At 36.0% G+C, this 13,700-nt stretch overlaps 1 protein-coding gene across 3 annotated transcripts in view; it reads left to right on the top strand.

Moving 5' to 3' along the window:
* LOC127877199 (rho GTPase-activating protein 7-like) overlaps positions 1–13,700 on the top strand; it is a 271,035-nt gene that overhangs the window by 121,816 nt on the left and 135,519 nt on the right. For all 3 annotated transcript variants that reach the window (XM_052422864.1, XM_052422866.1, XM_052422865.1), the window contains one exon: positions 8,046–9,569. In XM_052422864.1, coding sequence (XP_052278824.1) covers positions 8,046–9,569 — 1,524 coding nt within the window. The remainder of the gene's footprint in view (positions 1–8,045; positions 9,570–13,700) is intronic.

Genomic DNA, 13,700 nt, shown 5'->3' with positions numbered 1-13,700 from the left:
TTATTTGGGTCATCTGGGGTCAAATACTAGGTCACTAGGTCAAATAATAGAAAAACCTTGTGTAGACATTAGAGATCACAGTTTTCATCCAACCTTTATGAAATTTGGTCAGAATTCTTGATGAAATCTGGGTGGGATTGTATTTGGGTCATCTAGAGTCAGGAACTAGGTCACTAGGTCAAATCATAGAAAAACATTGTGTAGACAATAGAGGTCATAGTTTTCATCTGATCTTAATGAGTCAGGTGAGCGATTCAGGGCCATCATGGTCCTCTTGTTTCTTTTGGCTTTTGATTTTGAATAAAATGTTGTAGGGTCGCAGCAAAATAATAGGCTTGGTCGGGTAACCGTAACCACAACATAATTTTGTTTTGGCCTAATGATCTGACAGTAAAGACATCAGATATTGCTTATGATCTGACAAGATGAAAATAATATCTTGATTATGATCTGGTAGTAAAGACATAAGATCTTTCTCATGATCTGGCATTAAAGACATTAGATCTTGCTTATGATATGGCAGTAGGGACATTAGATATTGCTAATGATCTGACAGTAAAGACATCAGATATTGCTTAGTATCTGACAGGATGACATTAGATATTGCTTATGATATGGTAGTAAAGACATTAGATCTTGCCTATGATATGGCAGTAGTGGCGTTAGATATTGCTTATGATATGGCAGTAAAGACATTAGATCATGCTTATGATATGGCAGTAGGGGCATTAGATATTGCTTATTATATGGCATTAACGTATTGGGATCTTGCTTATGATATGGCGCTAGATCTTTAGATATTGCTTTTGATATGGCAGTAAAGACTTACTTATAATATGATAGTAGGGGCATTAGATATTGCTTATGATATGGCATTAGGGGTATTTGATATTGCTTATTATATGGCAGTAAAGACATAAGATCTTGCTTATGATATGGCAGTATATTTTGCTAATGATATGGCAGTAAATACATTAGATCCTGCTTATGATATGGCGGTAGGGGCATTATATATTGCTTATGATAAGGCAGTACAGAAATTAGATCTTGATTATGATATGGCAGTAGGGTCATTAGATATTGCTTATGATATGGTGGTAAAGACATTAGATCTTGCTTATGATATTGCAGTAAAGACATTAGATATTGCTTATGATATGGCAGTAAAGACATTAGATAATTTCTTATGATATGGCAGTATTAGGGCATTAGATTTTGCTTATGATATTGCAGTAGGGGCATTAGAAATTTCTTATGATATGGCAGTAAGGGCATTAGATCTTGCTTATGATATGGCAGTAAAGACATTAGAATATTTCTTATGATATGGCAGTATTAGGGCATTAGATTTTGCTTATGATATTGCAGTAGGGGCATTAGATATTTCTTATGATATGGCAGTAAGGGCATTAGATCTTGCTTATGATATGGCAGTAAGGGCATTAGATAATTTCTTATGATATGGCAGTAAAGACATTAGATAATTTCTTATGATATGGCAGTAAGGGCATTAGATCTTGCTTATGATATGGCAGTAAAGACATTAGATAATTTCTTATGATATGGCAGTAAGGACATTAGATCTTGCTTATAATATGGCAGTAAAGACATTAGATAATTTCTTATGATATGGCAGTAAGGACATTAGATCTTGCTTATAATATGGCAGTAAAGACATTAGATAATTTCTTATGATATGGCAGTAAGGACATTAGATATTGCTTTTGATATGGCAGTAAAGACTTACTTATAATATGATAGTAGGGGCATTAGATATTGCTTATGATATGGCATTAGGGGTATTTGATATTGCTTATTATATGGCAGTAAAGACATAAGATCTTGCTTATGATATGGCAGTATATTTTGCTAATGATATGGCAGTAAATACATTAGATCCTGCTTATGATATGGCGGCAGGGGCATTATATATTGCTTATGATAAGGCAGTACAGAAATTAGATCTTGATTATGATATGGCAGTAAGGGCATTAGATCTTGCTTATAATATGGCAGTAAAGACATGAGATAATTTCTTATGATATGGCAGTAAGGACATTAGATCTTGCTTATAATATGGCAGTAAAGACATTAGATAATTTCTTATGATATGGCAGTAAGGACATTAGATCTTGCTTATAATATGGCAGTAGGGGCATTAGACCTAAATAATGATCAGGCAGAACAGATTAGATCTTGCTCATGATTTGATGTGGAAAGTGTCATCCCAGTTAGCCTGAGCAGACTGCACAGGCTTATCTGAAACAACATTTAACACACATGCATATAGCCCAGTTTTCCTTGAACAATCCTTATTACCATCTGTTGTTTTGATTCAATTTTAACATCATATTCTGAGGTGAGAATGTTTGGAATGTTTTATGTTTTCACTACAATTTCATTTAGCAAAAAATATGTTAATTAAATTATTTTGATTTAAAGATTTTGGGGCATTTCAACTTGAAATTGTTTTCATGTTTTTATGTATGCCCCTAATATGTGGGACACATTTATTATTGAACATGTCCTTCTGGGTGTACAACTACAGAAATATTGTTAATTCCTGCCCTATTATTGAAACAGTGATTTTTTTATGTCCCCCACTATAGTAGTGGGGGACATATTGTTTTTGCCCTGTCTGTTGGTTGGTTGGTCTGTTGGTCTGTTGGTTGGTCTGTTTGCGCCAACTTTAACATTTTGCAATAACTTTTGCTATATTGAATATAGCAACTTGATATTTGGCATGCATGTGTATCTCATGGAGCTGCACATTTTGAGTGGTGAAAGGTCAAGGTCAAGGTCATCCTTCAAGGTCAGAGGTCAAATATATGTGGCCAAAATCGCTCATTTTATGAATACTTTTGCAATATTGAAGATAGCAACTTGATATTTGGCATGCATGTGTATCTCATGGAGCTGCACATTTTGAGTGGTGAAAGGTCAAGGTCAAGGTCATCCTTCAAGGTCAGAGGTCAAATATATGTGGCCCAAATCACTTATTTTATAAATACTTTTGCAATATTGAAGATAGCAACTTAATATTTGGCATGCATGTGCATCTCATGGAGCTGCACATTTTGAGTGGTGAAAGGTCAAGGTCAAGGTCATCCTTCAAGGTCAGAGGTCAAATATATGTGGCCCAAATCGCTTATTTTATGAATACTTTTGCAATATTGAAGATAGCAACTTGATATTTGGCATGCATGTGTATCTCATGGAGCTGCACATTTTGAGTGGTGAAAGGTCAAGGTCATCCTTCACAAGGTCAAGGTCATCCTTCAAGGTCAAACGTCATATAGGGGGACATTGTGTTTCACAAACGCATCTTGTTACCTGCTAGTCCTGCGTCCTGGACTCACAACTCTGGGGATGCAAATTTTCGAATTATGTGAGTCCCAAAAGTGCATTGAAATTTCTAAAAAAATAATATCGTTTAATATTTTGACTCATTCTTTCAATTCGGGGACTCGTAGATTTGCAAGTTATCGTGTCCTTTAAGAGGACTCAGATGAGAAAATTTGAAAAAATATCACTTTTGAAGATCATATACTTGCCTGGTCATATATTATTCAATGACCTCAACTGCCCTTTGCTTATGTTCCACAAAAGTTCAAGAAAGTACACCTTGAGGTCAAGTGAATATTTATCTAACATTATTTGAAATGGAGAATTTATAATAGGAGATTTTCCAGTTAGTTTATTGATAATAGAGTTGGTGATATTGGTCAGATATGGAGTTACATTATTATCCTAATGATACTTGTGTTCAATGGATGTGATTTTAATAGTAGTTTGAAAAATATGCAGAGACATTTGATCCTTACAACAGTATGCACTTAGCCCATGTTGAACATGTATTTGGCAGAAAGTATAAACAGGGAATATAGATTTATTGACAACTCATGTCTGAATAGTCTCTATTCTTCGTGTTTCTTTTACAAAAGACACTGAAGGTGTTAATGCATTCTCTTTTTGATCGATTCATTTGATTGGGGAAATGGATAGCCTGCCAGTTGTCATGTTACTTCTGATTAATGTCAAAGATAATATCATAATAATTGTTTGAAACCAAAACCGAGATTTACAAGTCTATGGTAAAATTTGATATATAGGACAATATATAATTATTATTGCATTTTCGTTTGCAGCATTGGCTGCTTGAATTGTCAGACTTTTATACCTCAAAAATTATTTAGCTTTCATTGAAAATTAAATTGGAAATTCTAATGTAATGGCATAAGATCAATAGAATGCAGGCAAGTTCAAGTCCTGAAGTTGCACATTTGAATAAACGACTTCATCTTTGTCATTATAATATTTTGGTGGGTTAATTTATGTGAAGAACAATGTTTTAAGTATAATGGAAGAGTAACATTTTAAATAGATAAGATATACAATGCAACATTATAAATATTTATTTATTTACTTCAAAATGTACTGAATGTGTTGCGTAAAAAATGCACATTAAAAAAATGCAAACATTACTTATATCTTCTCATTTATATTTTAGGTTGACAATGCAATATGACCCTCGTTTACTGTATTCTCTCATTATTATGAGAGTATGTTGAAAACATGAACAGTGGTGTTATTGTGATCTTCTAATGAGGAAATGTTTAATGCACAAGTTTTTACATTAACCCTTTCTTACTCTGAAGCAAAGTGAAAATGGCCATGTGCAAACAGCAGAAAACCAGAACAGCCTTCAAGTAAGTCGCAGTCTATTCAGGATTTATGCTCTTTGATACTCATCAGTAGCTAAGGTTTGGAAATGAAGCCTTACAAACTTGAAACTAGTAAGAAAGTTCTTAAATGAAATTTAACTTTCTAAGTGACTACAAATGCGTCAAAATAGGTATCTAAGTGGTAAAGGGTTAATTAAGCTCTAGTCATATGATGTTCAGACTAGCAGACATTGAGAAACTAAAACTTGGTTTGAATCTTTGTTGAAGACTTGAGAAAGGCTCCTGGAAAACAGGGCTTAATGCATGTTGCAAAGCTTTGTCACACAGGGCTGACAACTTACGTCTTTATGGTATTTTTCATTTTAAGGAAGTCTCCTTTAAAGGAAATTCCTGTTTAGGCAAAAAGTATGGTCCCTTATAAGCCTAGATGCAGACTTCTCAGGGTTAACAATAACTGCTTAAACTGGATTTTTGCTGAAAATAGATTTCTTTTAAACAAAAAATAACATAAAGAGGAAAGTGCCATCCCTGATAAGCCTGTGTGCACTGCACAGGCTAATCTGGGATGACACTTAACACACATGCATTTAGCCCCATTTTCCCAGAGTGGGTCTAAAATGTTAATATCCTCCAAGACCCACTCAAATAAAAGCTTGTCTTGGTCCAGGATAATCTTGGGTAACCCTTGATGGTCTGTTTATGTTGTTTTTGAGCCTTTTTTAATCTCTATTGCTTAACTGGGTGTGGGTGTTGTAATTAGATTTGAGAGGCAGGTAAATTACCAACTATTTTTACCTGACTTTTTGGCCTGGCTTCTTTTCGAAGCTTATTAGCAAAAATGGGCTACACTCCAGGAAAATGGGGCTTAATGCATGTGCTTTAAGTGTTGTCCAAGATTAGCATGTGCAATCAGTGATGACATTTTCCTCTTCTTGAATGTGTTTATTTAAAGCAAGTCTCTTATTAAAGAAAATTCAGTTTAGGTGGAAAGTGTTGTACCTGATTAGCCTGTGCACTGTGAGACTAATCTGGGAAGCACTTAACGCACATGCATTTTGTTAGATTTAGGCTGAAATGAAGCCTTATCTGACTTCTGGAATTCATCTTTCCACTTTAAAATGTGATGAAACACCTGAGTTCAAAATATCTATTATAACTAGTACATTTTTGAACTTCTGACTGAGAGCATGTATTTATCTGATAAAATAATGAGAATACGCAGGATTGGCTTTTGAGTCAAGGTTATTGTCTATTGATACTAATGTTTGTCCCTGATTTCGATGTGTCATGATTTGTTGACTGCATGCTGAGCAGAATGGTTTATATTCCAAGCAGAATAAGTATGTGAGATATAACAAAACAACTATGCACAGAAGAATGTGTAGTGAAGTGTGTTCTTAAAATCTGGATTTTCTCTATTTCTTTACTATTGTGAATTTCTTAAGACATTTAAACTTGCTTTGTGGCCAAAGATTAAATTATTAAGTTTTTATTGGTAAATGTTACCAACATGTTGTAGTGACTCTAGGCATCTTGTCTTTCTTCCAATCAAAAATCACCTTCCAAAGTATCCCAAAACCTGACATGATTAACAATGTGTTATGTCCTGGCAAGACTAGAGATGTGTTTTCAGTCACCTCCCAGTTTAAAGTGACACGTTTTTACATCACCTCCCAGTTAAAAGTGACAAGTTTGGTTGCCTTGTTGTCATGTTGTGACACCTTGAATTGTTTTGTATATAAGTTTAGATGAGACACCGGTCACGGTTTTTGTTGATGTTTTGGTGCTCATAGGTCATTCAAATCAGAATTTAATGTTTTTAGATTATTTACAAAAATGGAAAAGTAATTTAAAACACGGCCCCTTAAATGAAATATTGGCAGTCGTTTTAGGCTCTGTGACATCAGAGTTTTGACTTTATTTCACAGCCGTGTTTTCACCGTTTTAAGCATCAGGGGCCATTTTGAAAAATCATTTAGTTTTGACTAAAATAGGGAAATTAATTTTTGCTATATTGATATATGAAAACAGAATAAGACATCAAACAGAAGAATGGACTTACTTTATATTTCCCTTCCTTAAACATAATTCCAGGTTTTTTATTTAATTGTACATACATGTAATAAAAAGTGACAAACACAATTTACAAAATATTTCTTGCAATCATAATGGATCAACTAGGCCATTCTATAATTAAAGAAAAAAAACACGCGAATATGTTTAAAGTTAACCAAAGATTAGAAGTGACCAGCATGATGGATTTCATGTTCTCTATTTATGTTTCATTCTGTTATCTGAAAAGAAAAATGAGCTACACTTAAAATATCTTTACTGTCTGGATATTGAAATAATCGAAGTCTGTTTTCTCAAAGAAGGCACAGTTACTGATGAATGAGAAAACATTAAACCATGAAATTCTAATAAATTGAGTGTGTTCTGAGAAAACTGGGCATAATGCATGTGCGTAGTAAAGTGTCGTCCCAGATTAGCCTGTGCAATCTGCACAAGCTAATCAGGGACGACTTTTTCAGCTTTTATGACATTTTTAGTTAAAATAAAGTCTCTTCTTAGCAAAAATCCAATTTAGGCGGAAAGTGTCGTCCCTGATTAGCCTGTGCGGACTGCACAGGCTAATCTGGAACGACACTTTACGCACATGCATTAAGCCCAGTTTTCTCAAAACGCGACTCAATAACAAAAAGTATCTGGAGTTTCAATCAGAGGAGGCAGTATTTCTAGAGGAACTTTGTTATTTTAGTTAGTTTGTTTGTAAAGGTATGAATGGTAGTTTTGACTGTGCGTATGGCTTGTACATGTATTTCAAACACATTGATAAATAGAAGTCAGCATTTCCTTTGGGGGTTTGTTAATTTTGATCCTATGTTCTCTCCACTTGAATGAAAAAGAACAACTGCTCAATATAAAAAAGATTATTATTGAAATACGCCTGATGTACACATCAATATATAACTAACATATATATCTATATTATCAGTTTTGACACATTCTGTAAAAGTTGGGCTTAATGCATGTGTGTTAAGTGGCTTCCCAAACTACAGTCAGAGGCTATTTAGGTTAGACACTTTCTGTCTTCCCAAACTACAGTCAGAGGCTATTTAGGTTAGACACTTTCTGTCTTCCCAAACTACAGTCAGAGGCTATTTAGGTTAGACACTTTCTGCATACAATGGATTTTCATTTAGAAGATACATATTTTAAAACCAAAAATTAGAAAAAATTGAAATTGTCTTCCCTGATTGGCCTGTGGGGACTGCACAGGGTAATTTGTGACAACACTTTGTGCACATGCATTTATACTAGTTTTTCAAGAACACAGCTTATTTATTCATTTGTTTTCAGACTGGGGATGGTTTTACCACAGGAGAACAGTCACACTTGGCGTCAGCTCCAGGGACGTTTCCAAGGGACCGCTCCTCAAGGGAGATCGCTCTAAGTGAGATCCCACAAACTTTGACCTCACCCCCACCTTTGACCCCACCCCCACCATCACCAAAGAGATCTGAGAACTTGATTTGTCAGACGTTGCTGCAATACAAGAACAGGAAACACAGTGTGGACATGATATCAGGGGTGCAGTTCCAGAAACCTACTGACCCAACCAGGAGAAAAAGCATGGAGTCTGGAATACACAGTGAATATGCCGATATTGATGATTTTCGGGGAGAGGAGTGGAGTCCGGATGTGCCACTGTGTCAGAAGGTTATAAGTGGCCAAGGGAGAGAATCACTTAAGGGAGGTAATGAGAGTTGCAAAAGTTCTAGGGTTGTGGTTAATGGAAGTACTCATTCAACAAAAGAGCTTACAAACGTGTTGCATTTACTGAACTCTTATCATCCAGACAATGACGCCAGTGTCCCAAGTGCTAAAACTTGTGATTTCCAACTGTGCCAGGAAAGTGGAGGGCAGACACCATGCACAAATGATGATGCAATTTATGCAACAGTTTACAAGAAAAGTAAACATAAACCTCCACCTCCAGCCCCTCCGGAAATAGAACAGAATAACAACAAAATGGAAACATTACCAGACACTCCACCAAAAATACCTCCTAAACCAAAGTATTTTTCTGAAAGCTTTGCAGGTAAAGCAACCAAAGTGTGTTCAGACGACCATTCACCCGAGTTTCAGATTATGTTCAATTCTTTGAGTCCAGTCTTAGTCAGAAGGAATAGTGCCAAAAATAGACAGAATCGCAGAAATGGAAACGCCTTGGAAACAAGCCCCGAAAGTACGCCTGAAGTTTCCCCACGTGACCGAGTTACAGGGAACTCCAGGCATCATGACGTGAAGAAAAATGGACAAGAAAGTTCACTTTTTATGGACCCAAAAATGGCACAAACATGGCACGGTGCAACCAGCGCAAACTGGTCTAACATTTACGGCCCCCAGATGAGAGCCATGATGCGAGAGCTGAACGCCATGACGACCGACGCTCACGACCACCAAGACATTCCCGCCATCAGCAACGGAGAACTGGACGATTATTCGGAAAGGTCAAGAACACTGCCGTCAAGGTCACTCCTGGATGAAATGCACAAAAAGTTTTGTGCCGATCAGTATGGCATGGATAAAGATGCCGAGCTGGCAAGGGCATTGGTTTTGTTTCGACTGAAATCTCACCCTCCAGTGAAACCAAAGCGCAGCCAGAGTTTCAACATCCGGATGGGGATGGGGTCGGGTCACACTCGAATGGGCACGGGAGTCTCGAGCTCTCCTGCAAGCTCAGAGTCATCTCCCTTGATTCCCAGGGCGTCGGAGCGACTACGGATCAAAACTAGGCCAGACTTTCAGTATTCACCTAAACCAGGTAGACCAAGGGCAGCAACTCCAGAACTACTGAACATTGATGCAGTGGCTATACAGGTAAGACTGCTAGAGTTGTCTCCTTTGACAGTCATTTAACCCTTTTCCACTCAGATACGTATTTTGACCCATTTCTTACTAGATTTCTTACTAAGTTTTTTTAAAGGCATCATTTCCAACCCTAAGATAATGATGGGTAGCAAACAGCATAAAGCCTTAACGGCCTGCAAAAAATATTGACAAGAGGTGGGGAAATTTTCCTTGTATGGAAATAAAGAACCTTCTGAACACTAAGAATACACATTTTTAGTTATTATCTGGATTGAGTTTTAAATGGTTCCGGTCGATTGATAAATATTGTGGCCAGGAGGCATTTTTTCTTATACGAGTTGTTATGCTTGTGAACATGACATTTTTATCCCATCGTCATTATACTTGTCCAGAAAATGTTTTCATATGATAGCTCAGTCTTGTGTGTGGAAAAATATTGCTGCCACAGGACGTTGCAGTTAAGCTTGATATTGTGGCTGATAGCAATCTTTTAGCATATCTTGGTGTTTGCTTATTTCTGAAGATGAGTAGAATTATTTAAGTAACTACTGTGAAACCATTTATTTTCGTCAGCACAAAATTTGGTCCTTTTTAAAAAAATGACTATTTCGTCAGCATGTAAATTCGTCCATTTCTGGTTTTGAAAAAAAAGCATCCAATTTGTTTGTAATGTTTGTAATACATGTAATACGAGGTTGCGAAAAAATCTTGCTGGGGAAAGAGGGGTGACACTTGGTAGTCACTTGCAGCAAGTGGGCCTTGTTTGGCATATGCCAATTAACAAGTCTGTTATTTCAGGTGATAGTAACTGTCCCTTATTATTTTATGTCATTGACACGTTCTTTGTTATGATTAGCGGATAAGTGGGACTGAATAACTGTTAACGAGTGTTTTAAACAACGAAGGTACGGGTTTTTATGTATATGTACAAAAAAAGTATATGCAGTTAAAACCAAATAACCAAACACAAATCAATATGTTCTTTATTAATTTGTAATAAAAGCGCAGAATATATTTCAGTCAGGTGTTGATCACACATCGTCATATTTTAATTGCGTTTAATGGTATTGTCTTTAATTCGGATTCGCCGCGTGTTGGCTGTATAATCTGCAACACCCCTGAAAAACACAATACACACAATGAGTAATAAAGTTGTTAACAATTAGCGCTAATCAACACTATTCTAGCTAAACAAAGTCGACGCATTCGATACAGCCTTATTGCATTCGCGTTTTACAGGCAATGTCAGTTGTCAGTACACTGTATAATGTACACCCCTTTGTGTCAAAACCGGATTTAACTTGAGTGTGAATAGTCGACTGTTTCATGTTCTTTGTATCAATACCATCCGGGTATCTGTACTATAAGTATACCAGTTTACAAACAAGGTGCGCGCTTCCGCATATGGGTATTCGAACGTTCAAAAAATTGACCTACGGTTTAGCGTTCATGCCGTCGAACGCATTTAGCAATATAACTCGTTTTTTTTTCACTATTTCTTTACTTGCAAAAAATACTAGTGGCTTATAACTTACCTTGCAATCTTTTTCTACTCGCATTTTGCGAGTGTGCGAGTGTTAATTTCGAGCCCTGTGTATATGCTTGGATTACGCTGGATTTAAATGCCTCATGCCTACGGTAATTCAGTCTTATTGTTTCAAATATGTGACATGATTGTTCATTAGGATCTTGAATTCGTCCATCAGTTGAAGGACGAAAAAGACGAAAATTAATATCTGACGAATAATAATTGTTTCACAGTATATTGTTTTGTTGAATTTGGTGTATTTGATGATTAGAATGATGATGATGATGATGATGATGATGATGATGATGGTGATGGTGATGGTGATGATGATGATTACTATTAAAAGAGTGAGATATATAAACAACAAGCAGGATTTTTAAGCATATTAAAGACCTCCAACTTATTTTACTCTTCACTACTTTTCTTTTTAACAGACATTCACAAAGCTAGAATGATTTCATTTTTTTACTGTTTATCCTGTATGCATTTTGTGCCAGAGGCTAAATACTATTTTTCCATTTCTTTTGACCTCTTTGTTTGAAGGTGACTTCTTGAATTTTGCTTAGAGTTGCCCTCCATAATTTTTATAAGTTTTAATAATGTACATAAACATGGTTCTGTGTTGGAAAGCTTCTATTCAAGTTATTTCAGTTATCCAAAGTTAGTCATAATTATTAGCCTAAATTGAATATTTATGCTTCATAAAATAAAGAGACATTCCAATACTGTTCACACCAGATTAGAGCATAAAATACTGTCCGCTTGTCTGTTTCTGTCTGCAATATTTTAAAGTCCTGTAATTAATTTTAAGTAAAATCATATATGGGCTGTGCTCTGTGAAAAGAGGGTTTAACGCATCTGCATGAAGTGTCGTCCCAGATTAGCGTGTGCAGTCTGCACAGGCTAATCAGGGATGACACTTTTCCCCTTAACTTGATTTTTGCTAGAAGAGACTTTCTTGAAAAAAAAATATCATAAAAGCAGAAAGTGTCGTCCCTGATTAGCATGTGCGGACTCCACAGGCTAATCCTGGATGACACTTTATGCACATGAATTAAACCCCCTTTTCACAGAGCACGGCCAATATTTTTAAGCTCATCATAAGCAAGCTTTTCTGATCATCATGTATGCGCAATGGCTTGTCCATCATCAATAATTAACATGTGATCACTCTTGAAGCCACATTATTGGCAAATCTTCTTCAAACTTTGTGAGCACATTAAATTCTGCCATGTGGGGTCAAAACATAGGTCAGATTGTTAACTTAAAAAAGCCTGTGAAGTCCTTAGAAGTAACATTTTTTCCTAATTATCATGGAACTTGCCAAGGAGATTATTTTATTTAATGATATTTATGTCAAGTTTGAAAATGGTTCCAGTCCTTGTATATGATGGCAGCAAGGGTTAGTATTTGGCCTGGGGCGTAGCCCCAAGGCCATAGTAATGATACCAATTTCTGAGCCAGTCCGAAATGGCTGACTGCCAAAATCCCAATTCCCAAAAGTCCGATTTACCACTTAATTCATGCGCAATAAAATTAGTTCTTCGCAGATCTCAATAACCCGCCTTGTAAATACAGAACATCACTATATAACATCAAAGCGCTGAATGCACTGAATTTGTTCGCTGTTGTATAATCTTAGACGCAACTCAGTTTTCAAAATTATGTTATAGATTTTTATATCGCAAGTTTGACATGACCACAACTAATTCAAATTCATAAAGAGTGTGTCTAAAAGCACAGGTAGAGATGTTGTTTTTTTCAAATCATTCATACAGCTATTCAGTGTGCACAGGCTAATCTTATTTGACATGCATTATTAGCCCTGTTTTCCCTGAAAGCAGCCAATATGTACAGATTTCAATGATAAGACTGGGCAACGTTGTCTTACAAGCTGTTAAATACTTTTGAATACATACACCGCTATGTAGTGTACCAGTGGGAACTATAAACAGGCAGATGCAGTGGTTAGAGCAGACGCTTTTAGCATTCATCGTCTCCACACAGGCAGTCATGGGTTACGGTTCCTAGCGTAGTTAAGCCCATACTTATTTGCAAAATTGCCTCTACATTATTTGTGAGCTAAGGCTCACAAATAATAACAATGTTGCTAAGCATTGGCTCCGACATAGATTTTATTGTTTGCATATTCATGCGAGAATAAGTTCCTCACTTGACGGTCTAGGCCATAAAGATAAAACTGTTTACGGAAACAGTAAGAATGATTTTTTTCTGAGACATTTTTTGAAGACATTATATTTGGTATTTATAAACATATTTTAAAATATTGTTATTTTATTTTGGGTTAACAAGACATTCCAGAAAAAAGAAAATGAAAAAAACAAACAATTATTCATGATCATTCTCGGAAATAGACAAAGTAATCGGATATGGTATTTACTGCGCAGATCGAGCGCGCAAATCGAGGGCGAAAAGTTCTGCGTTAGACAAATTACACAATCTGTACACCGTTCTTTATCAGAGTAAGTGGATTTTCTTTTGTATACACATCACAAAGGAAGTATGAGTGTTTCCCTGATCTGTTAATTATGTAATAAAACGCTATTTTAGGCTATTGAAAGTGATTTATTTGACGCCAACAATAACACTTT

Source organism: Dreissena polymorpha, chromosome 4, assembly GCF_020536995.1.
Source record: "Dreissena polymorpha isolate Duluth1 chromosome 4, UMN_Dpol_1.0, whole genome shotgun sequence".
NCBI classification, from domain to species: Eukaryota; Metazoa; Mollusca; class Bivalvia; order Myida; family Dreissenidae; genus Dreissena; species Dreissena polymorpha.
Note: the sequence above shows the minus strand (reverse complement) of the source record. Positions and strands in the feature narration are given on the sequence as shown.